Source organism: Lampris incognitus, chromosome 6 (assembly GCF_029633865.1).
Source record: "Lampris incognitus isolate fLamInc1 chromosome 6, fLamInc1.hap2, whole genome shotgun sequence".
Classification (NCBI taxonomy): domain Eukaryota; kingdom Metazoa; phylum Chordata; class Actinopteri; order Lampriformes; family Lampridae; genus Lampris; species Lampris incognitus.
Window position 1 is genome coordinate 50251020 of NC_079216.1, and position 23109 is coordinate 50274128.

The 23109-nt window shown below is 41.6% G+C and overlaps 1 protein-coding gene across 4 annotated transcripts in view; it reads right to left on the reverse strand.

Moving 5' to 3' along the window:
- Positions 1 to 498: 498 nt before the first annotated feature.
- Positions 499 to 23109, reverse strand: part of ckap5 (cytoskeleton associated protein 5) — a 66038-nt gene continuing 43427 nt past the window's right edge. For 2 of the 4 annotated variants that reach the window (XM_056281730.1, XM_056281729.1), the window contains 14 exons: positions 22954 to 23089; positions 22455 to 22648; positions 21570 to 21745; positions 14962 to 15135; positions 13477 to 13597; positions 11771 to 11950; positions 11182 to 11369; positions 10551 to 10626; positions 9343 to 9531; positions 9038 to 9175; positions 6232 to 6315; positions 5462 to 5621; positions 5165 to 5292; positions 499 to 3376 (listed from right to left, as the gene is read on the reverse strand). In XM_056281730.1, coding sequence (XP_056137705.1) covers positions 3110 to 3376; positions 5165 to 5292; positions 5462 to 5621; positions 6232 to 6315; positions 9038 to 9175; positions 9343 to 9531; positions 10551 to 10626; positions 11182 to 11369; positions 11771 to 11950; positions 13477 to 13597; positions 14962 to 15135; positions 21570 to 21745; positions 22455 to 22648; positions 22954 to 23089 — 2211 coding nt within the window. In that variant the 3' untranslated portion in view covers positions 499 to 3109. Of the gene's footprint in view, positions 3377 to 5164; positions 5293 to 5461; positions 5622 to 6231; positions 6316 to 9037; positions 9176 to 9342; positions 9532 to 10550; positions 10627 to 11181; positions 11370 to 11770; positions 11951 to 13476; positions 13598 to 14961; positions 15136 to 21569; positions 21746 to 22454; positions 22649 to 22953; positions 23090 to 23109 lie in introns of those variants that run through there. The other 2 variants (XM_056281732.1, XM_056281733.1) reach the window with 2 other exon arrangements.

Sequence of the window (23109 nt, forward strand, 5' to 3'; positions counted from 1 at the left end):
TTTTCGTCAGTGCCACGGTCTCCAAACCATATAACATAGCTGGTCTCACCACCATCTTGTAAACCTTCCCTTTAACTCTTGCTGGTACCCTTTGCCACAAATCACTCCTGATACTCTTCTCCACCCACTCCACCCTGCCTGCACTCTCTTCTTCACCTCTCTTCTGCATTCCCTGTTACTTTGGACAGTTGACCCTAAGTATTTAAACTCATACACCTTCATCATCTCTACTCCTTGCATCCTCACCATTCCACTATCCACTCTCTCATTCACGCATATGTATCCCGTCTTGCTCCTACTGACTTTCATTCCTCTTCTCTCCAGTGCATACCTCCACCTCTCCAGGCTCTCCTCACCCTGCACCCTACTCTCACTACAGATCACAATGCCATCCGCATTGGAAAACACCAAAGCTAAATAGTAAAACCGACAAAGAAAAATGATCTTACTTTTAGCTGTTTAGCTTCCAACAAATTCACGATAACAAACAAATACAGATTGTTAAAAAAACAAAACACTTTATTGCCATTTCCAACTATGGATTATACACGAAAAACTAGAGAGCAACAATGTAAGACTACTGGCATTTGAATTAAATACAAAACAATGCCCTCCCCCCCATCAACAATCGGCTACAGAACAGATGGCTGACATAGCCATCATCACCTTCATCAGAAAAACAATTACTTTAATAATTAAGCAGCTTTTTTTTAGTAACGCAAACTTTATTTACATAAAAACAAACAATCACATCATGCCATGCTCTTCGACCTTAAAAACATAAAGTAGTAAAATTCCTTCAGTCAGATAAAGAGCCATACATAAAGTTTGGAGATGGCAGTGACAGCCATGGTAGCGCCACCGTCCCGGCCTGCGGCCGGTACCCGAGTTAAACCGGTGACTCCATCCCGGCTGCGCTGTGCAACGACGGACATGTCACATGTGATGCGGCGACGTAATGGAGGGCATCGTTACGCATATACAGCCAAGACATCCTGCTTCTACACTTCATACCACCACCTCACCAAATGACCTACTCCTCTTGGGAGCCAACACCTTCAAGAAATGGCTTGCTCAGTTCTCCAAGGAGAAGGGGAATGAGGAGAAATGGATTTTTTTGCTCTCTGAAAGGGGGAGATGAGGTGCTGTGACTATGGCCATTCAGGGGTGGGGTGGGGGCATTTAGGACGCCAAAAGGAGGAAAGTAGAGAACAAAAACTGACAAAATCCTTGAACTGTACATTTCTAGATCTGATGCTGATTAGTTTGTTGTTATTGTTGTTGGGGGGGGGGTAATCTTTCAACCAGAGAACTCTGTAGGTGAGCCTGATCACGATACGCGTCTGCCCGATCTAATCTTCTGTCTAAACGGGGAGATAATAACATGCAATCTGAATTAACACCTATTTAGATAGCCAGAAGATCAGTTCTAAACAACAGGGAAATAATAATAAAGGCGTGCTCTTACTGTGTAAATGCAACCATGTTTAACCTGTCTTTCCCCGATGGCAACAACATAAACCTAAGTACTGCTAAACGCAATTTCAACATGTAGGAAAGATGACCGGCTTGCTTCAGACAGCTTTATGATTAAGAGAGGAAAAGCCATAATTCGGTAAATCACTGAGAACTACAGATGTTCCAAGAAACTAGATCACTAAGCTGGCAACACCAGGTGATTTAAATGCTCTAGAAAAAGGTGAGCTGTGAAAACTGGATCTAAAAGTGAATGACAAGCAGAGAACGATGGCCGGAGACGTGTTTGTACAGTGTTCAGCCACAAGGTGGAGTCATGTTTTAATCTAAGCCCTACAATGGCAGGGACACTACAATGGCTGCATACTACACAGGTACACAACACGTGATTTTAACTCTTCACAAAACATGTCTGACCTTCGTATGGTTGCCTAAAATGGGGCATATCAGATCATATGCAGTTCCATCCTTAGTTAAGTTACCCGCAAGAAAATAAGACCTGTGCCGAAGAGTTAAAATTCTTTTTCTTTTTTTTTTTATCCTGCAGCCTTTCAAAAGTATTTTTCTGTTATTCAGTGGTTAGCAACCTTTAAGTATATACAAACATTTTGTGCCACAATACTAAACAGCCGAAAAAGATAGTCCACTTATTTTCTCCCTATAATACAGTGAGACAAATGTTCTTGTTTTCTTTTGACTGAAAGTTCACACAGGAGTGTTGGAGACGCATGGGAGGATTCTCCCTGATGGAGCAGGCCAGGGAGGGGGGGGGGTAGTGGAAGATATGATAGGCACGATGACTATTCCAGTGCTTGGAATGTAATGTAGATTGGTTTGTTTCACTGTCGCCACCAAGATAACTGGAAAACTCTCTAGAGCTGGCAGACCACAAACTTCTGTAGTTTAAACATCTCCGTCTGACACAATGACGATGCCAATTTGTGCAGATTTTACATTTGGATTCAGAATTCAATTCTTACTAGTCTTGTTTGTTAAGCGAAGGACAATGCGATGCAATCCAATTGTGATCTGATAACAGGATGAGTTAGATTTGAAAACATTTCAACATTAAGTTTACGTACCAATTTTAAGAAAAGCGTTTAAGATTAAAAAAAAAAAAGCAAGTGAAGTCTATGCCTTAGAGTTAGGATACTTTCACTTGTGTCAAAACAAATTAACTTTCAATCTGCTATCTTCAGTCTGAATAAAAGCTAAAAACACTTACTAGGTTTGACATTTTGTATATGAAGCCTTTGATCCCAGGCCCGTGTTTATACAATGGGGGTTGCGTCCAGACCCATTCAAACACAATGACTTACAGTTCACTCTGATTATGTTAAACTGTGAACAGGTCAGCTTGGGATACTTTTTATTTTCTGATGACTGCTTTACATAAACACAGGCACAGTGCGTGGCATTAGGGAGTTGGGTTTCGATTTGGGTTTTGTTTCTAGAAGATACTACTGTGGAAATGTGAAATACGGGGTTAACCGTTTACTGCTACCTGACCATAAATTTGAATACAGGCTAGAAGCAAGCCTGGTGGTTCAACCTCTAGCTGAGTTGGAAACTGAGTTGCAGGGGAGGCTTGGGGGTAGTGGGATTCAACGTGTTGTCAGGACTCCTCCCATTTCTACTGCCTGTTGCTCTTTATCCTCTCCAAACGTTTCTTCAGGTCGTCCAGGTTGGCCGAGGGCGAGGCTGAGCGCGTGTGTGCGTGTGTCGGGGAGTGGCTGTGAGTGTTGAGCTCCTGTTGGTACAGCTCCCTGGACTCTTTAAGCTGTGACAGCTTACTGTGGAGCATGTCTGTGGAAGATGCCACTGCTGGCTTGGACGAAAGCAGGGAGGAGATGGGAGCTCGCTGTTGCAGCTCCTCATCACCTCCTCCACCCTGCTGTAGCTGGGGAGACACCCCACAGAGACATCGATAAAAGAGAGAAGGGGGAGAGAGAGATGATGGAGAGATTAAATTTTAGCAACACAAGTATATGTCTTGATGCATGCTCCATAATCCAAGTGTAGAAATCCCAGAAATGTTGAATGTAGAATCGGTTTTTACCTCTTGGCCACATTTTCAGGAAATTTGGCATTCAATTTCACTGCTATGCAGATGACACCCAGCTTTATCTATCCACCAAGCCTGCCTCCACTCTTCCACCCACTTCCCTTTCTGACTGCTTACTAGAAATTAAATCCTGGTTTTCATACCACTTCCTCAAACTTAACAGTGATAAAACTGAGGTCCTCCTAGTAGGTACTAAATCTACTTTGGCTAAACCTGATAGTTTTTCTCTAACCATTGACAATTCTACAGCTGCCCCATCGCCTCAGGTTAAGAGACTGGGTGTCATCCTGGACAGCACATTATCTTTTGAAGCTCACATCAACAATGTTACTTGGTCTGCATACTTCCACCTATGCAATATTGTCTTCGCCCATCACTTACACCTAACAGCACTGCCATACTCATTCACACCCTGGTTACATCCCGTATTGACTACTGTAATTCTATCCTCTTTGCCCTCAAGTGTCTTCATAAACTTCAATTGGTCCAGAATTCAGCTGCCTGTATCATTACCAGAACTCCTTTCATAGATCATATCACTCCTTTTCTTCAGCAACTCCATTGGCTCCCTGTTAAATACCATATTGACTTAAAGGTCCTGCTTCTCACCTTCAAGGCCCTTAATAACCTAGCTCCTTCATATCTTTCTGAACTCCTTCATATCCACACACCCTCCCGCACTCTCAGATCCTCTTCTGCTCTCCAACTCACTACACCACTGGTCCGCTTGACTACCATGGGGTCTAGAGCCTTCAGTCATTCTGCCCCCCACCTATGGAACTCTCTCCCACAAGACATTCGCAGACATTCTTTCAACCTTCAAATCCCATCTCAAAACGTACCTTTTCAAACTGGCATATTCAGTCTGATCCACGCTTCACTGAGTTTTGTGCAGAGGATAATTTTATACTTATCTGTTGTATTAACTTTTTATTGTCTATCCTGCTTTGTTTTGATCTCATGCTGTCTGACACAGTGCTGCTTTTTTTTTTTTTTTACTGTGTTCTGTAAGGTGTCCTTGAGTGCTCTGAAAGGCGCCCACAAATAAAATGTATTATTATTGTTATTATTATCTGGACATCCAAGTTTAGTGGGAAACGTTTCGTCACTCATCTAAGTGACTTCATCAGTTCTTAGCCAACTGACTGCAGGTAGATGAGTGACTAAACGTTTGGTGTCCAGATGAACTGATTCAACTTTTCTGGGACAATACAAGTATAGTTCTCAAACTAGACAAACAATGGCAGAAATATTTTATCTTTAGAACTAGTGAAATCATAAATACTGAGCAACGTACTTATTGGGAGATCACCGCCGATTGAGAGATGCTAGCCACTTATCACAATTCATAGATGTTAATGACTGAATACAAAAATGATTGAGAACCGGCCAGTAATTACAGACCCCAGATTATGAATTGATATAATATTAATCAATATCAACTATGATCAATAAGTAACTGCTCTGTCTGATGCATTCATCATTAGTGGAGTGAGTATGGTTGTGGTTACCACTCAGTTAGGTGTACTGCTTGGCATTTAATGGCAACCCTGGTGATATTTGGTCTCATTGTGAGGACTAACTAAACTGGCAATTGTTATGTTTGACTGTCAGAATACCAACCCTGGAATTATTTTCCAGACCCTGTCTCTGTCGGAGGATTTTGAGTCTCTCATAGTACACGGCTGGTTTCAGCTCCTCTCCATTACTGCTGTTAAGATGACCCAAGTCCACACCATGCTGGGGGATGACTGTGAAGGCAGAGACAGAGTGAGGCGCAAAAAAAAAAAAAAGTTAAATGAGAGGTTTCCCATCCTTGTTAAGGACACAGGTTCCCCCCCTGCATGTTGATGATAAGAAATGGAGAAAGATAGCAGTAATAGTATGGCAGTATTAAGCCCAGCTGGTTTGCAGGTGTACCTGCTGAGGTTTGGATGCGTCCTTTGCCCTCTCTCTCAGACTCGATCATGCGAAGCCCTCGCTCCACGTAGCTTTGGAAGAACTGTGACGTGTTTCTCAGGAAGGGCTCCAAGTCAGCGTCAGAGTACTTCTGTTTATACTCATATAGCTCTGTCAGTCCCTGGAGAAACAGACACAGCCCATCAGTCAGGACTCTACATGAAGAACAGAGTGGTTGCTGAAGGACTCCTGAGTCTGCATCAACAGACATCTCCTTCTAACTAAGAAAACACCTCTGAAACTCCTATATTCTACATCTATTGGCTCATGCTTGCATGTATCTATTTTTAGCTTATGACTTTGTTTCGGTATGTTTTACTTTTTTCAGAATCAAATTTGATTTACTTGGAGTTCTATTTTTTACCTTGCGTTGTATAGGCCTTGAGACAAAACAGTATCATTAGTGGTCAAAAACAAATCTGTACCATCAATGTTCATATCGTAATTAAAAAAAAGGTCAGCTTGTGTGTGTGCATGCCAGCATCATTCTCTTGAACATTGATGGTGCAGATGTGTGTTCGAAAAGCAACATATCCAAACTATGTTATAGCATCCTCTCACATACACACTTGAAAATGATCATCACTTGAAATGTGTGGAGTGTCATACTGAGTTGAGAATAGATGACTTCACCATGCTATATATCTTTATTTGACCCTCAGCTGTACCAATAGGACATTTGGTACACATGTATGCATTTTGCATTTATCCACACACAAAAATAAGCTAACCTCTTTCGTGTTCTCCTTGGATCCAATCTTCTTGAATATCTCTGAAAGGATGTCACTTACTTTGGCCTTTGACATCCGATCCTCCTGGGCACAAAAAGAAAAATACAGTACAGTTCACATATGTAAAAGATTAAACAAGTGTACATGATCTTAATCTAAAAAAAAATAATCAGAAAAATCCTGGCTGACCATGGAATTAAAAGAGAGTAAAATTCAAATATACATTGGACTCATTCAAATAACACTGCATTACCTTGAGTTATTTATTCCCCTACAGCTCATTTGTTTCCAGTATTATCCTCTTGCAACATTTCTGAAAGCTTATGATAATGAACTCTTAAGGAAGGTGCACTACCTAGAGGATACTTCTGAAACTGACAGATTCAGGAGTGCATCAATGTTTCTTTTCTAACATCTAACATGCTTTTTCTTATGATAATCTGTTAATAAATCTTAAGTAATTTCATTTGTTTCTCTATCTCCAAGTCTGTCTGAAAGTAACGTGCTCCTGCTGTCTGAAGAGGTCTCCACTGGAAAAGACCTCTGTTTGCAAGGGCACTAACGAAGAGTAAATTAAATTCCAAATCCACGAACACAATTTCAAAAAATAGATTATCTAGGCTCACACATCTTACATATACCAAATTGAAGTTGTTGTCCTTGGAGCCCAAAAGTCCATCCCACGTCCACACGGATTATTGTATCATTAACTAAGGAAATGTCTTAATGTGTCCCAAGACTACACACTACAGGGCCCATAGGTTACATTGTACAGTGGCGCTTGAAAGTTTGTGAACCCTTTACAATTTTCTATATTTCTGTATAAATATGACCTAAAACATCATCAGATTTTCACACGTCCTAAAAGTAGATAAAGAGAACCCAATTAAACAAACGAGACAAAAACATTATACATGGTCATTGATTTATTGAGGAAAATGATCCAATATTACATATCTGTGAGCAGCAAAAGTATGTGAACCTTTGCTTTCAGTATTTGGTGTGACCCCCCCTCGTGCAACAATAATTGCAACTAAATGTTTCTGGTAACTGTTGATCAGTCCTGCACATCAGCTCGGAGGAATTTTAGCCCATTCCTCCGCACAGAACAGCTTCAACTGTGGGATGTTGGTGGGTTTCCTCACATGAACTGCTCGCTTCAGGTCCTTCCACAACATTCTGATTGGATTAAGGTCAGGACTTTGACTTGGCCATTCCAAAACATTAACTTTATTCTTCTTTAACCATTCTTTGGTAGAATGACTTGTGTGTTTAGGGTCATTGTCTTGCTGCATGACCCACGTTCTCTTGAGCTTCAGTTTACGGATAGATGTCCTGACATTTTCCTTAAGAACTCGCTGGTATAATTCAGACTTCATTGTTCCATCAATGATGGCAAGCTGTCCTGGCCCAGATGCAGCAAAACAGGCCCAAACCATGATACTACCACCACGTTTCAAAGATGGGATAAGGTTCTTATGCTGGAATGCAGTGTTTTCCTTTCTCCAAACATAATGCTTCTCATTTAAACCAAAAAGTTCTATTCTGGTCTCATCCGTCCACAAAACATCTTTCCAATAGCCTTCTGTCTTGTCCACGTGATCTTTAGCAAACTGTAGATGGGCAGCAATGTTCTTTTTGGAGAGCAGTGGCTTTGTCCTTGCAACCCTGCCGTGCACATCATTGTTGTTCAGTGTTCTCCTGATGGTGGACTCATGAACATTAGCCAATGTGAGAGAGGCCTTTAGTTGCTTAGAAGTTACCCTGGGTTCCTTTGTGACCTGGCTAACTATTACACGCCTTGCTCTTGGAGTGATCTTTGATGGTCGACCACTCCTGGGGAGGGTAACAATAGTCTTGAATTTCCTCCATTTGTACACAATCTGTCTGACTGTGGATTGGTGGAGTCCAAACTCTTTAGAGATGGTTTTGTAACCTTTTCCAGCCTGATGAGCATCAACAAGGCTTTTTCTGAGGTCCTCGGAAATCTCCTTTGTTCTAGCCATGATACACTTCCACAAACATGTGTTGTGAAGCTCAGACTTTGATAGATCCCTGTTCTTTAAATAAAACAGGGCACCCACTCACACCTGATTGTAATCCCATTGACTGAAAACACCTGACTCTAATTTCACCTTCAAATTAACTGCTAATCCTAGAGGTTCACATACTTTTGCCACTCACAGATAAGCAATATTGGATCATTTTCCTCAGTACAAGTATAATATTTTTGTCTCATTTGTTTAAATGGGTTCTCTTTATCTACTTTTAGGACTTGTGTGAAATCTGATGAGGTTTTAGGGTCATATTTATGCAGAAATATAGAACATTCTTAAGGGTTCACAAACTTTCAAGCACCACTGTATTTGCCAAAGGGTTGGATCCTTTATCCTGGCTCCAAATCAATACTACCCTCATCACTCCTAAGTTCTTATTGTATTAGGTAGCAAACATCTGTTTCTGCATGCTACAGTTTGAACAGATGCATGCTTTTCTCTGGCAGAGCTCATACCAGTGTCTTACCTAGGTTTCCTGTTAATCAGTCATGCAAAATACACCAAAACGAGCACACACACAAAAGAAAAAACAACAACAAAAAAAACCCCCAGAATCTTCTTACATACACACATTACAGCCAAACTTGTACCTGTGTGCGCATGTCCACCTGCCTACCTATTGGCCATTCAGTATTTTGAAGTGGTTGAGGCAATTGCCTCTGGGTGTTTTGTTTGGTGTGTGACAAGAGTGTGCATAGTATGTGTGTGGCTGTGTTGTGTGCTCTGTGAGTGATGAGTGGGTTGCTCACTGTGCGCAGGCCAGTCTTCTCATTTCCTCTGTCAATCTTGAGTCCAGACAGATTTCCAGAATGTTTGACCACCCGCCTGAGATGGGCTTCCAACTCAGACTCATTACGATTCTCTATCATTGATAAATGGTCCAGGATCTAAACAATATTAAAAGAACTTGAATCAGTGATGACATTTCCCATCATAAACATATCGTCCATAATACAGGTTTTCAAGGGCAAGTGAGGTTGAACTTGTTAAGTAGATGCGTGTCCCTGAAAAAAAAAAACTGCTGTGTGTGTGTGTGTAATTGAGTGTGTTATACCTTTGCTCCAGTGAGCTTGCAGAGTGTGTGCACCAGAGTTTTAAGCGTCCGATGTGGTACATCACTTTTGAGTTGTTTGAGTTTCTCTTTGGGAAAAACCTTCATGAAATTATGGACATCCAACAAGATCCGATCCAGATTGATACTGTTAATGGTTTCTGGAAGAAACCGGATCATCCTCCACAGACACTGCCATTAAACAAGGAAAGTGATGAGGTGTTAATACATGTGTGGGGAAATTGTCTTTTCCAGCAAATAACTTAATTACAAAAAAATCTATCACAGAAGTGCACATTAAGTGCATGCTCTGTTGAGGCTAGCAAACATTACTTTATCCGTTGAAAGACTGGAGGCAGAAGTAGCTGTGCTGCTTTCCTAAGCTTTAATTTGCAGTTGTAGAGGGACCACGTTAAAATAAAAGGCCATGGAGTACTTAAGATATGTGGATTGGGGTTCAAATTAAGCAATTTGAATAGACAGGACAGAGAATGCCTTAAAGGAATGGTTGGGAAATTTTGAAGTCCATCGTTATATCATGCTCACCAGTCATGCAATACATAGGTAGATTTTATTTTTATAGTCATCCGTCGTTTTCTTCATACTTGACATGCAACTTCAGGTTGCCATACAGTTCAATGCAATTAATGAGGGAAAAATGGAGAATCCTCGATCAGTGCCAAATAGCACTCCATGGTTCAGCCAAAGCTGCCATGATGCTACAGAAGACTAAAATAACAAATTCGAGTAGCAGTTTAAAATTTTCACTCGTTTTTAATGACAAATTCTCTCTTGGTATCTGCTTTACTGTGCTACCAAAGAGTGACTCCTCCAGGTTGCCCGTAGGCTCTATTGCAGGCTGTAGCACGGTAGGAAACTACCACAACTGACTTCAAAAAATTTTTTTTTAATTTTAAAACAATCACATGAATTCGCTATTATAAACGGCTGTAGAATCAAGATAGCTTTGGCTCAACTGTGGAGTGCTTTTTAGAGCTGAACAAGTGGATTTGTCCCCCATTAATTGTATTGAATTCTCGATGGCAAGCTGGAGCTGTGTCCAGTACAAAGAAAAGGATTGATGACAATGAAAATGACACCTACCTTTGTACTACATGAGTGGTGGATATAAAATGGGGACAGAGTTCAAAAATTCTGAACTATTCCTTTAAACTAATATTTGTAGACACATAGAACTCTTTCAATTCTACCTTCATGACAAGTTCAGAGAACATGGGAGAACCGGCTGTCGTAATTAAACTGTCTTGAAGTAACACCAGCAGGGCACTAGAGAATTGAAGAAAGGGAGGCAGAAAGAATTTAAGTGTGTGTGTGTGTGTGTGTGTGAGAGTGAGTGAGTGAGTGAGTGAGTGAGTAAGTGAGTGAGTGAGTGAGAGAGAGACAGAGACAGATAGACAGAGAGACAGAGAGAGAGAGAACAAGAGTGAGAGCTTGGGAAAAATTACAAAATATGTCTCAATAGGAAATATGTAAAAAGAGAAAAAATATTACCACTAAAAAGAGATCCATCAAGGTGTCTCAGTCGATAGTCCAGTACTACATAATGTAGGCATTGAGTATACCAAGTGAAATAACTATAGTTCAGTGCTACAAAATGTAAGCACTGAGTATGACAATGTCAGGCTTTATGTGCACAGTACTGATTTCAATAGGAAACATCTCAGTGTATTTCAACTGCAGTGCATGTAGTATTCTCTGAATGAAAATGTTGCCACCAATTTATCTGAAGCTGGGTTTTGATATGGACCCCTACTTCAGTCACTCCCCTGCTCATCTTCAGTAAACCCCCCACCCCCCCACCCCCACACACAAACCCTTTACCTGAGTATGTTGGTTTGGTCAGATTTCCCCAGCACTCTGACTACCAGCAGGTTGACTGATCTGATGAGCTGTTGCCCGTCTTCTATGTCCTCCACTCTTCCATCCAACATGAGAGTTATTAGGCCATGCATCAGGTCTTTCAACACCCCCATAGATGCCTCTCTGGCAAGGGACTCCATTGAGAACAGCTGGTAAAAGAAAGGGATGGAGATGCCCATAAAGAGAGAGGTGAGTGAAAGAGTGGTATCAGGCCTTTAAATACACATCCCTGATCCCAAACCTTTCAATGCTCCAACATCAACCCCAAATTCATAACTGCCACATGAACAGAGTTAACAAGTTGGTTCCATTAGGTTAGACAGCACCAACACAACTCATAGTTAAGCAGCATGACAAATTACACAAGCCAACTACTCAAACAGAATAGGGGTACAAGAGTAGGCTATTTAAACTAGTAAGTCACCAAAGGTTTAATCTGTTTTAATCGTGGCAATCAATTTCAATGGCAAGCCTGCTGGACGCCCCTCTTGGGTAATGTTAACCAAGCTATAGGTGAGCAGTCGGAAAGAGACTTTAGCAAGCAACTTACAGACAGCATATTTCCTATAATACAGCTGTAGAGTTTGAAGATGTCCCTCTTGTCCAGTCTGTCGTCAGCCATGTGAGTGTTATAGATGAGTCTTAGCTGCATGAAGGTAGCGATGAGGAATTGGTCTATGTGACCTGACATGACCTCTGCTTTGTCCTCCTGCCGTAGCACCTCATCTATCTGTAGGCACAGAGAAAGAGCTGGCTTTGAGAACTACATAACCAGTTTATAGTTCCAGGTGTCCTGGTGGCTCCACCAGTCAATCGCATAACATACAGACTAAGACCTAATCGCAGCATCACTGGTTTGAATCTGTCCACGGGACCTTTGCTGTATGTCTTCCTCTAGATGTGCTAAATTGGGTGGTTTAGAGCTCAATGAAAGCCGCTATTTTTTCCCGAAATTGCAATCTATTTCATTCTTACTGACTGCTACAGTAGTCCAGAATTGCAGTTACATCTGTAACTCTCTTTTTTTTTTTTTCCATTTTCATTTTTCTTGCTTTTATTTGTTTTTTAATCCAATTTTGGTCTTTTTACCAAATTTCACTTTAAGAAAGTTTGTGGACATAATTAACTACAACAATAAAAACAAAAACTAAATGGCTACATTTCTTAATTCTTTGACACCGTTTTTCTTGTGTTGCACTCATCACTTCAACGGACAAACCGTGTGTTTACTGACGTGTGCACGCTGTGATGCATACGCTCACATATACACAATAGAAGCAAAACAGGGATCCTGCGAGGGGGAGTGACAGATGATCTAAAGCCAAAATATTTTAAATTCCTAAAATTTTCACAACATGAACCCCAAATACATTTCTTTGTCTCCTCTATATGATTCCAACCATGTTTTTCACATCACGGAGCGCAAGTGGTTGGAGGATGTTTGGTAAAAGGAGGGTGTGGATTAAGCGTTCGTTAGAAGGAAGAGAGTCATGAGCGATCCAACTAGGCATCCATCCATCTGTTATCCAAGCCACTCATCCTGCTTAGGGCAGCGGGATGCTGGAGCCCATCCCAGCAGTCATTGGACGGCAGGTGGGGAGACACCCTGGACAGGCCGCCAGTCCATCACAGGGCCGACACTCTCACACCTAGGGACAATTTAGTACGGCCAATTCATCTGACCTACATGTCGTTGGACTGTGGGAGGAAACTGGAGCACCCATAGGAAACTCAAACAGACACGCGGAGAACATGTAAACTCCACACAGAGGATGACCTGGGGTGACCCCCAAGGTTGGACAACCCCGGGGTTTGAACCCCGGACCTTCTTGCTGTGAGGCGATCACGCTAACCACTGTGCCACCATGTCACCTGCATTCAAATCCGAAAATTCAAATTTTGGTCGTAGTACGTATGTTTTAGCATCAAAATGCTATTTTCCCAAGCCCCTCTAAAAACGTTTCCCCATGTGACTTGATGTAGGTTTCTGCACTTTTTAACACTTTCATCACTCTCCACAGTCAGCGAACTGCGCGTGAGTGTGGGGGTGGGGGCATCAGCGTTAACCTGGTTCACTGCTTTTTGCTAAGGGCTGAGTGGGTGTTTCTATTAGAGCAACTCGGAAAAGAATGCAGATGGCGCCGCCCTTTAATAAAGAAAAATGCGCAAGTAGATGCAACAGGCGTTTGCTAGTTCTGCCACATTTTTTATTTAAATAAAATGTACAAATGCTTAGCATGTTTGTGGTTCCAATACCTGTGCCAGAGCTTGTATGCTGGTGTTAATGTCACTGCTGGCCACCTGGGAGATGACAAAGTTGATGGTGGATGCTGTGCTGTTGTGGAGCTCATCAAAGTGTGGAGACACAGAACGCATCCTAGGGAACATGAAAACACAAACACAATTAACCAAAGAAATGTTATAAGCACATACATACAGTGCATCCGGAAAGTATTCACACCCCTTCACTTTCCCCACATTTTGTTATGTTACAGCCTTATTCCAAAATGGATTAAATTCATTTTTTTTCTCATCAATCTACACACAATACCCCATAATGACAAAGTGAAAAAGGTTTTGTAGAAATTTTTGCAAATTTATTAAAAATAAAAAACTGAAATATTGCATGTACATAAGTATTCACACCCTTTGCTATGACACTCAAAATTGAGCTCAGGATCATCCTGTTTCCACTGATCATCCTTGAGATGTTTCTACATCTTGATTGGAGTCCACCTGTACTAAATTTAATTGATCGGACATGATTTGGAAAGGCACACACCTGTCTATATAAGGCACATGACAGCCCGCTTGGAGTTTGCCAGAAAGCACCTAAAGGACTCTCAGACCATGAGAAACAAGATTCTCTGGTCTGATGAAACCAAGATTGAACTCTTTGGCCTGAATGCCAAACGTCACGTCTGAAGGGAACCAGGCACCTTTCATCACCTTGCTAATACCATCCCTACAGTGAAGCATGGTGGTGGCAGCATCATGCTGTGGGGATGTTCTTCAGCGGCAGGAACTGGGAGACTAGTCAGGATCGAGGGAAGGATGAATGGAGCAGAGTACAGAGAGATCCTTGATGAAAACGTGTTCCAGAGCGCTCAGGACCTCAGACTGGGGCGAAGGTTTACCTCTCAACACGACAACGACCCTAAGCACACAGCCAAGACAATGAAGGAGTGGCTTCAGGACAAGTCTGTGAATGTCCTTGAGTGGCCCAGCCAGAGCCCAGACTTGAACCCCATTGAACATCTCGGGAAAGACCTGAAAATAGCTGTGCAGCGACACTCCCCATCTAACCTTACAGAACTCGAGAGGATCTGCAGAGAAGAATGGGAGAAATACCCCAAATATAGGTGTGCCAAGCTTGTAGCTTCGTACCCAAGAAGACTTGATGCTGTAATCGCTGCCAAGGGTGCCTCAACCAAGTACTGAGTAAAGAGTGTGAATACTTATGTACATGCAATATTTCAGTTTTTTGTTTTTAATAAATTTGCAAAAATTTCTACAAAACCTTTTTCACTTTGTCATTATGGGGTACTGTGTGTAGATTGATGAGAAAAAAAAGAATTTAATCCATTTTGGAATAAGGTTGTAACATAACAAAATGTGGGGAAAGTGAAGGGGTGTGAATACTTTCCGGATGCACTGTATGACCTTTAAATACTACCAAAACCTACAATGTGTGTGTGAATGCATGTGTGTGTGTTTGCGTGCATGCATGTGTCTACTAACTTGGGCTCTGGGATCATGATGGGCTCAAGCAGTTCATCCAGTTTGTGTTGGACCAAGTCAGGCAGCTCACCAACTCTGCTCTGATCTGTCTCGATCATGTCAAGGTCCAACTGAAACTCCTTGGGGATGCTCGGATGGGATGACTCACTGTGCTGGGCATTCTGACGAGCTTGACTGGAGAGAGGGGGGGGGGGAATCGAGAGAATACAGAGGAAATGGGTGGAGAGAGGAGTGGCGACGGAGGGCCAAGAGGATGGAAGAGTAGATGGTGAGCAACAGAGATGAGACAAGAGCAAAGGGAAGGGGAACAGGGGGAAGGGCATGGTATGAGAAAAAAAGAAGGATGGGGTAGAGGAGTGGAGGCGGAAGGAGACGTTGGAGGTTCAGAGAGGGGGACAGATATGGGAGGATGAATAGGAAAGGGAAAGAAATGAAAAGAGAGGAGGGGTGTACATTTAGGCCTTGTGAGTTATGGATAAGTGCCTTTTAGCTCCAGTCCTGGCAGACAAGGACTTTACATACAGACACTTAACTGAATCAAGCAGCTAAAATATTCTCAGTTTGTTTGCCCATGGATTAATGCTGAGTTTAGAGGGTTCCTAGTTTAATGTGTATTTATTTGGGGGTCACAACACTTTTCAAATTAAGTTCATGATGACTGGGTCTATGAAGGCTTGTTTATATTCCCATTGGAGTCCAAGGACTGGAGCTGATCAGCACTTGATAATGTGTCTTGTCCCAATCGTCAAGACCCCAAAGAACTTCCTTGACAGTTGGATGTTTTGGCTGGTTACTTTTGTCAATAGACACTTTGTACATTATGGGGAAAAAAGGTCACTAGATTTGTCTGTCTGCTACACAAAAAAAGGCTTCTTAGCACTGCTGCCACTTCTCACTGAAACTAACAGCGTATAGTTACTGTAAGAAACAGCAGTCATTGGATCCAATGAAGAAGTGAGGTGACCTTCACCCCATAATGTGACCAGTGCCGATGACAAAAAAACAACACATCACAATGCAAAATATTAAGGTACCTCTCTTATCACTAACAAAATATATACATCGACAATACAATCTAACCACAGAACAACTGACAGAGTGGGTTTTAAAGTCTAGATACTAAGCAATAAGTTTGGCAGGAAGCAGATACTTAGGTGCCACAAGGTAAGCAAAAGCAAATGTGAAAATACTGACAAACTGCCTGAAATGGTAGCAGGTACTCAGCTGAGTTAACGGGTAAATACGATGGGATGAAAACAAAAATTGGAAATTGCAGATGTAAATGTAATTCACTGAGCTGATGACTGCTGGGGTAAGCACCCAACACTCATATTTTATCTCACAAACACAGATGGGTTCAGTGTTTATATTAACAAAGACACATATTGCGTTTGCGGTGGTGTAGCGGTCTAAGCATCGGCTTTGTGTCGATGCAGTTGCCCACTGGGGACCGGGGTTCGCGACCCGGTCTCGTCAGATCCGACTATGGTCGGACTCGATGAAGCAGCAGAAATTGGCAACGCTGTCTTCGGGAGGGGGGCGGAGTCGGCTTGTGTTCGTCACATGAATGCGTCTCTGTGTGTATTGGATAAAGCAGTGGTTCGGCCTGGATTCGCCTTGCGAGGCGTCTCCTTTGAGACTGCCGGCAGGATAGTTGCAGTTGGCGAACGCATGTAGTATGAGGGTGGGTGTTTGAACTAAAATAGGGATCGATTGGCCACTAAATTGGGAGAAAAAGGGAAAAATCAGAAATAAATTTAGAAAAAAAAAAAAAAAAAGAAAGACACATATGACCTAGCATGTGTTGACGATTAGGCTGGGTCGTAGGGTTCTGAGAAATTGATTGACTTCAGTGGCCCCTAGCAGATATTCTTCTGTTAGGAGAGATTAACTTGAAGGCAACCCCCCACAGGCCTCTCTGTATGTCTCATACGAAGAAACAATTAAAGAAAAAGAGACCACGAAAGAGCAGTATGATGAATCGATCCAATGCTAAAATATAGTCGCAAAGCTCTCCTTGGGAGCAATGGCTTTTCCAGGATCCAGTCCAGACAGGTTGGAGATAACGATCGATTCCGTTGGAGAGGATATCAATAAGTTCCTAAATGCCCTCTTTCGAACTCAGATGGCGATAGATGAAGTTGATCTGGGAGAAGGCATGAATCTACTTAAGAGGAATAAATGGAAGCTGCTGAAAAGCGGTTCTACTTGTATGACCTGAATGGCCTCTCTGTTTTGCCTCTCTCATGCATGGGATGCACTAACAATAAAAAAAAATTCCTAGAGAACTGTAAATGTCATTTTTATAGCAAGTGGAGGCTGCGTTGGGTCAAGACTTTATGCATACAACCGAAGATGACGATACTATGTTTTCCATAAATATGAATAGCAATCTGCTTCGTATTCATAATCTAACCTTTTTTGGAGATGCTTTTCACTGCTTGGCCCTTATTTAAATCCTGTATCATTTGTGAAATGAGGAACTCTCCTTCTCCTTCACATTTTTCTCCGTTACTTTCAGCATTTATTTCTTTTAGAATAATGTAGAAACAGGCAGCACGGTGGCGCAGTGGTTAGTGCAGTCGCCTCACGGCAAGAAGGTCCTGGGTGTGAGCCGCGGGGTTGTCCAACCTTGGAGGTCGTCCTGGGTCATCCTCTGTGTGGAGTTCGCATGTTCTCCCAAAGTCTGCATGGGTTTCCTCCGGGTGCTTCCGTTTGGTTCCCCCCACAGTCCAAAGACATGTAGGTCAGGTGAATCGGCCGTACTAAATTGTCCCTAGGTGTGAATGAGTGTGCGTGTGTGTGTGGCAGCCCTGTGATGGCCTGGCGGCCTGTCCAGGGTATCTCCCTGCCTGCCGCCCAATAAGTGCCGGGATAGGCTCCAGCATCCCGCGACCCTGAGAGCAGGATAAGTGGTTTGGATAATGGATGGATGGATAATGTAGAAACAGGGGCACTTATAGGTTAACTTATTTAGTTATATGATCTCAAATTACGATGTAGTTATTTATTTATTTATTTTAGCTCTTGAAAGACTGATCATTTTTGCCAGGAACCATAAACAAATACGATATCAATGCTTTCTTAAAAGAATAATTTCTGTTCTCATCATACCACTAGTGAATAAATCACTTTTTAATCTAATTTATAAAACAGTGTATGTCTGAATATTGAGCCTGTAGACATTTAGATCGATAAATTAAACTGGAAGCTCAAAACTGTTCGGCTGAAAAGAGGAGTGACTTTGATGACAAGTCTCCTTAATGAAATACAGACGACAGCTTTAATGAGCTTTGATAGAGTGAAGTGTAGTGAAAGGACTCAGAAGCTCAAAAGTCAGCAATCAGTTGTTATATGCATAATGGGTGGTTAGGGCTAGGTTGATGATGGGGAGCTTTCAAGACATTTGATGCAAAATAATAAAACACTGACACTCATTACTCATTCTTCTTAACACTGGATGCCTTTTGCCAATGAGGTCATGAGAAATGCAAACTGCCACAATATGGGGATAAAGCAACATTGATTTTGTAGTCTTGGGTGGGGACACTTGTTGAAGTCAAGCGCACACATGTTCATTATGCACAATGCCCCACAAGTATGGGCACTCTCCAGGAAGACCATTTAATATCAAAGTTCACATGTAGAGCCTTTAAGGCCTTTGGTTAGCACAAGGCACAACTTTTTCTATGACTGTAAAGCCCTTGGCTCCAATAGAGACCTTGAAAGGCACACATAATGAAAAACCTCTAAAATAGCCCTGACAGCCAATCTGTCAACTTGCAGATGTGTGAGGTCATTTCTGTCTAACATGGAAAACTTTTTTTTTTTGAGATGGCAAAATGGCCAGGACTGAACTATCAGAGTTCAATCACATGGATTCTTGGGCCAAAGTTGCTGGCCCAAGCATTCTAGTAGCTGATGGAATAGGATTATGGAAGACTAAGCATATGATATTGTCTGCCTATTATATGTAATCAAAACACAAAGATATAGGAATTAGGGGAGACAATAACATGGTACTGCAATCAAAATGACATCAGTACCTCATTCCCACCTTGTGAAGAAACACTAAAACTCAAATGTCACAGAGCTACTTAAAACGAGCAAAGTCAAAGGCCTTGCCAATTGGCACTAGGTTGTTTCTAGAAAGCTTTTTAAAATTCAAATGGCTGCTGCATTACATTACTCAGTTCCATTGCTCAAGTGGGCAACACATATAACTTCAAACATATAATTTACTTATGTACCTTTGGAGCAACACTTTGATGAGGAAGATGATGATTTTAGTAGCCAAATAAATAATTCTAGGTATAGTTATGGAGAGGTCAACCTCTATAACTCACTTGAGAAAAAAGTTGTCAACACATTCACAAGCTGACATTGAGTTGACTGAGTAGAAGTCGCCATGCCAAAATCAATCAGACACAGTGTTAAGCGGTCAGGTGCAACACGATTAAAGCTAAGGACAACTGTGAAGGGTGTAGCTGATGTTTGTGTGGGACTTGCTTAAACAACATGTGTGTGTGGACCATATGCCGACTGGTGGATAAACAAAAGCTGAGGATAAACTAGCATGTGTGAGTATAAAAGTGCATTATAACAATTCTTTATAATGGAGCAAACACACAAAGAAATACTTTTTTCAGTGCTATATCATTTAACTGCTTTGCATCTCTTTGGCCAAATTTTGCCCCTTTAGCCATGTGCATGTGATCATTGCACAAAAAAATGGGCATACAAACGCATAACATGCTGACACTGTTTTGTGTTGTTTCTTTGTTTAGTGACACCAAGACTCCATGATGAATGTTTGCGGCATGAGGTCTCTTACTGAAATTAATTGATAAGGTTGAAGCTGCAGAAATCAGTCTTTAATAGTTTGGTGCCAAATAAAGCCTGGCTGTAAAACAGGTTTTAAGTGTCAGGCCTTTATAGTGGTAAACTCAACAGATTATGAGTGCTGGGTGTTTATTTGCATTCAGGACATTGTGCTTCCCAAAACAACACAGAGGGGAGGGAGAGGAGGAGGGACAGGTACTCACATCCTATATGTTCGATACATTATTCTGATCCAGAAAGGAAGGCAGGCAGAAAAGATAAAGGAGGAATCACACAAAAGAGAGGTAAAGGGTTAAGAGACAGACAGGCAACAATACAAAAGGACAGCTGGCCAGCCAGCCAACCAGAAAGTCATGACCAGACAGAGGTTGGTCTCACAGACATAGATCACCAGTGTCTAAAAAAAAATGCATTTTCAATTGATTTCTTTTGAAATTGGCAGGATCACTTAGTATTTCTGAACATCTGAAGTCTGTGGAACCAACCTAACAATCAGTGAAACAGAGTAGGAGAGAAGATGAGGTTAGTTCTGAGTTAAACAGAGACAGTAATAGGTTTGTGGCGTGACTCTCACGTCTATGAACTCAAACCAGTTAATCAACAGCCGGTGAAGCATTGACAGAATGACAAACATAATTATGGAACGTAGTTAGGAATGCTGACATTGCAAGTATGCGGTGTTTCACATATGTCTTAAAAAAGAGAATTTGGTATGACCAGAACTTTCCCCTTCAAGTCCAAAGAGTAAAGATGTGCAAGTGTCTTTTGAGCTGTTTGGAGCAGGGGTTGGTGCCCTTTCTCGCGTGTTTGAAAGGCGCTGTGGTTATTTATCCCTCCCTAGGCTGCGAAATCTGTGATAACCCTCCCCCCCATGCTCTGGTTATGTTTTGTGGTTATGGTATGTTTTCAAATACATAAACGGCAAAGTTATAAATCACACTACCAGGGGGGAAAAAAACAAAAAACTCAGCAAAATGGAAAACAAAATCTTAAATCAGGGCCTGCAATGGGAGGACAAAAAAACAAAACAAAACAATTAAGTGGCCAGGAAATAATGGGAGTAATAATAAGGAACCTTTACCGTTTTTTTTCTGGTCTCACAAACAACTGAGTGTCTGCTAAACAATGACTGATAACAGTTTATCCACAAATCACCTGTTAAAAATTACCTTGACTTGTTTTGACAACTGACACTGCTCTGATAGCACAACAGAGCAACAGATAGTTAAAAGACATAGCCAAAGGAAGGGGAAATCGTGTAAAGGTGTTTTTTGGGAAACTGTAAAACATATTCACGTCATCATGAGTGCCAGACGAGGCAATATATTTTTGTTCTTTTCCCCAAACCTAAATTTGACCTTCAGAAGTTCCTTCTATGGATCATACTTTGTGGAAGATCTCTCATTTATCTTACAGAAATCACCAATAGGCACACTTTCATCTGGTTCATGGTAACTTAACTACAGTTAGCTTGGTCTATTTACCTTGTTGACACCGAAGTTTGACCCAGTAAAGAGTGGCAGAACTCATCTGGAATTTTTGGACATATCAATAGCAACTAAGAGAGGTATGATTTGGAGAAATTTTGCAAACGGTCCACTCTAAAGATCCCGAAGTATGGTACAATTAGATTGCTGTATTCATTCTGATTGTTCCATGTTAACTTTTGGAGTTAAACTCAATGCTATTGATTTCAATTAATTTGTGTAGTGGCACAAATTGCAGCCCATAAAACATCTCCTACTCCTGAGCCAAAGGTGACCTACTTGAGTTTATTGGGGTCCTCCTGGGCAGGAGGCTTGCGGAGGAAGGTGGCGTTGGGGTTAGTTGGATGTTCTCTCTGGGATCTCTCTGTTACACTCTGCTTAGCCGGGGCAGCAGGGGTCTTTTTAGCTGAACGCTTAATCCTCTCCTCCAGCATGCTCATGTCTTTCTCAGATAACTTGAGCATGGGACAAGTGAAGGAGAGAGATGGAGGCAAAGATAGAATGTGAGTGTAGAGGGAAATGAAGGTCAAGAAAGAGAAAGATGAAGGGGACAGAAGAGAGAAATTGTTGGGCAAAGGAAAAGAAGATTCATTATGAACAGACATAATGCCAGTCTGACTAATCCTGAGTGCTGTTACATCCTTGCATGGTAAGCTATCCTATGGTAGGCTGAATAAAGTACCACTGACCAAGCAGATCAGTGGTGTGAAAAAAAAACAAAAACACAAAGCAAAACAAAACCCAGCTATTAAGAAAACCTACCAATAAATTTGGGGTCTGGGCCGGAACTGCTTCCGAGTGCGATTGCTATGTGCTCATATGCCCAAACAAATAGATCTAGGGGGGAACGCTCCATCTCCCGGGTTTGTTTTAATTGCTCCATATGAGCTAGGTGTGAAAGCACCCCAAATCATATAACCCCACCCCATTTAAATTCTCAGTTTTTTTCTACAGTAGTGAAAGCAAAGAATTGCCAAAAAAAATGCAATTAGCAGAAAACCCTGACGGTGGTGATAAAGATGAACTTTGGGGTTTTCTTGATATTTCACACACAAGGCTAATATATGACGATCATGCTACAGGATAAAGATATTTGGATGTTTTTATATGGTTGTAGGTCTGCTTTCAGAATACAGTAATATATCACAATTGTATCTATCTTACATTTCCTATGAGTTTGTAGACTTGGTCACCACAAACGTTGTAAACAGCCACCACGGTGTTGAGGGCTGCGTTGCGTACAGATGTGTCTCTGTCTCCAATATGTATGGCAATCTCCTTCAGAGCCTTGGCAGGAGTCGGCTGACACACATTCATTCCATAGCCCTCAATCAAACAGCCTAACTCCTCTAGACATTCTGGGAAGAAAGAAAAAAAAAGACACAGAAATAAAAAAAGACCATCAGACAAAGAAAGACAATTAAAAGGAATACCAATTTAACACTGTTGTCTGTAATGCTCCTAAAATCACTCGGCTATAAGAGTAGAAATATAGAAAACAGAATCAGCAGCTCTGTAATAGGGACTGGGCAACACTAGAAACAGCAAATGTCCATTAGAAAATTAAATTGCCAAAATGTATTCCAGATATATACAATAAAGAAGACACTGGAAGAAGAACCAAATTTGGAACTGGTTCTCGATATTCAACTCCCACTCTTACCAGCTCTTTGTTTAGAGTTCTTGGACTTGGTTCCATCCATGAGGAAAGGGAAGACCTTGGATGCTGGGTAGACTTTACACAGCATGTTTAGTATGGTCCGAACATCTTTCCGAACCACATCCTTAGACTCCCCTACCTGGAGGGGAGAGAAGAGAC